Genomic DNA, 1,079 nt, shown 5'->3' with positions numbered 1-1,079 from the left:
TATGTATTTGCTTTTTAAAAAAAGTAAAAATGCTCTTCTCATTCTCCTTTCTCTGATATAGGCACCAGGTATGTAGTTAGAAATTAAATAAAGGCCACAAAAACTTTCCAAGAAAGATCATTAAAAAGAAAAATCCTCTCTTCCTCTAATATCACACAGCTGGCCTTTAAGGCATGTCAGCTAAGAAAAAAGGTGTCACCTATGGTAACAGGAAGACTGGACCTTTCCCTCTTTGGGTAGTAGCTGAATTTCTATAATATATAACTCCTCATTTGTTCTAAGCAAGTTTTTTCTTCAGCTTTCCTTCAAACAATACCTTTACTTTTCCATTAGAATATGAAGATTTGAAGATTTTCAACAACAAAGTTCAGGGTTGGTAGCAGTCATTTTAAATCACATCTTGGCTATGCAGAGAGGAAAAGATATGGGAGAATGGCAGGGGAGGAGGGGAGGAGAAATGTATCTTCACTGGGAACACTGAAAGAAAGCAAGTTCTTCAGAGTTATTGCCGGTATTTCATGAAGGCCCAGGCTGCTACCATGGTGAGGGCAAACACTGGCACCAGCACCATAAATATGGGAATACCACTCGGGTCCCCTTCACCTCGATGTCCTATAGGTCCATTCTGCACCTGTAACTGGAAGGGAAAGAAAAATGTTAACTCTAGTGACTATTGTGTGCTTACCACAACTGAAATGTCCAGGTTGATACGTCACCTGGGTCTATAGTCTGTAGACCACCCAAAGCCGTAATCCCCAAGCACTACCTAGCAGAAGGATTCCTCTCTTTGTCCTCAGCTGCGCATCTGTGTCACAGAATCTTTGGAAAGAAAATAGGTCTGATGGGGAGGTGTTTAACCTTGAACTGCTACTGACCTAAAGGAACCCCTGAAGTCAGGTCAGATAACTTCTTTCTGTACTGCCTCCACCTTGCTATTTGTGTATCAGGAAAATGAAGATACGAGGTGAAACCTATTGCTGGGCAGGGAGGGGGATCTTTCTGAAAATGTTTACTTAGAAAGATTATCAACCATCAAAATGCAGTAAGAGCAGATCTGGGCAACGTCAACATAGGTGCAA

General features: G+C 41.3%; 1 protein-coding gene across 1 annotated transcript in view; it reads right to left on the bottom strand.

Annotated features, from left to right (window-relative positions):
* SYNJ2BP (synaptojanin 2 binding protein) overlaps window positions 1-1,079 on the bottom strand; it is a gene marked incomplete at its 5' end in the record, with an annotated part of 3,298 nt that continues 2,219 nt past the window's right edge. The window contains one exon of the mRNA XM_012665309.1: window positions 1-637. Within this exon, the coding sequence (XP_012520763.1) occupies window positions 503-637 (135 nt within the window). The remainder of the gene's footprint in view (window positions 638-1,079) is intronic.

Source organism: Propithecus coquereli, unplaced genomic scaffold (genome assembly GCF_000956105.1).
Source record: "Propithecus coquereli isolate 6110/MARCELLA unplaced genomic scaffold, Pcoq_1.0 Scaffold9932, whole genome shotgun sequence".
Taxonomy (NCBI): Eukaryota; Metazoa; Chordata; class Mammalia; order Primates; family Indriidae; genus Propithecus; species Propithecus coquereli.
The sequence above is the reverse complement of the archived record's forward strand: the minus strand, read 5'-3'. Positions and strand labels throughout refer to the sequence as shown.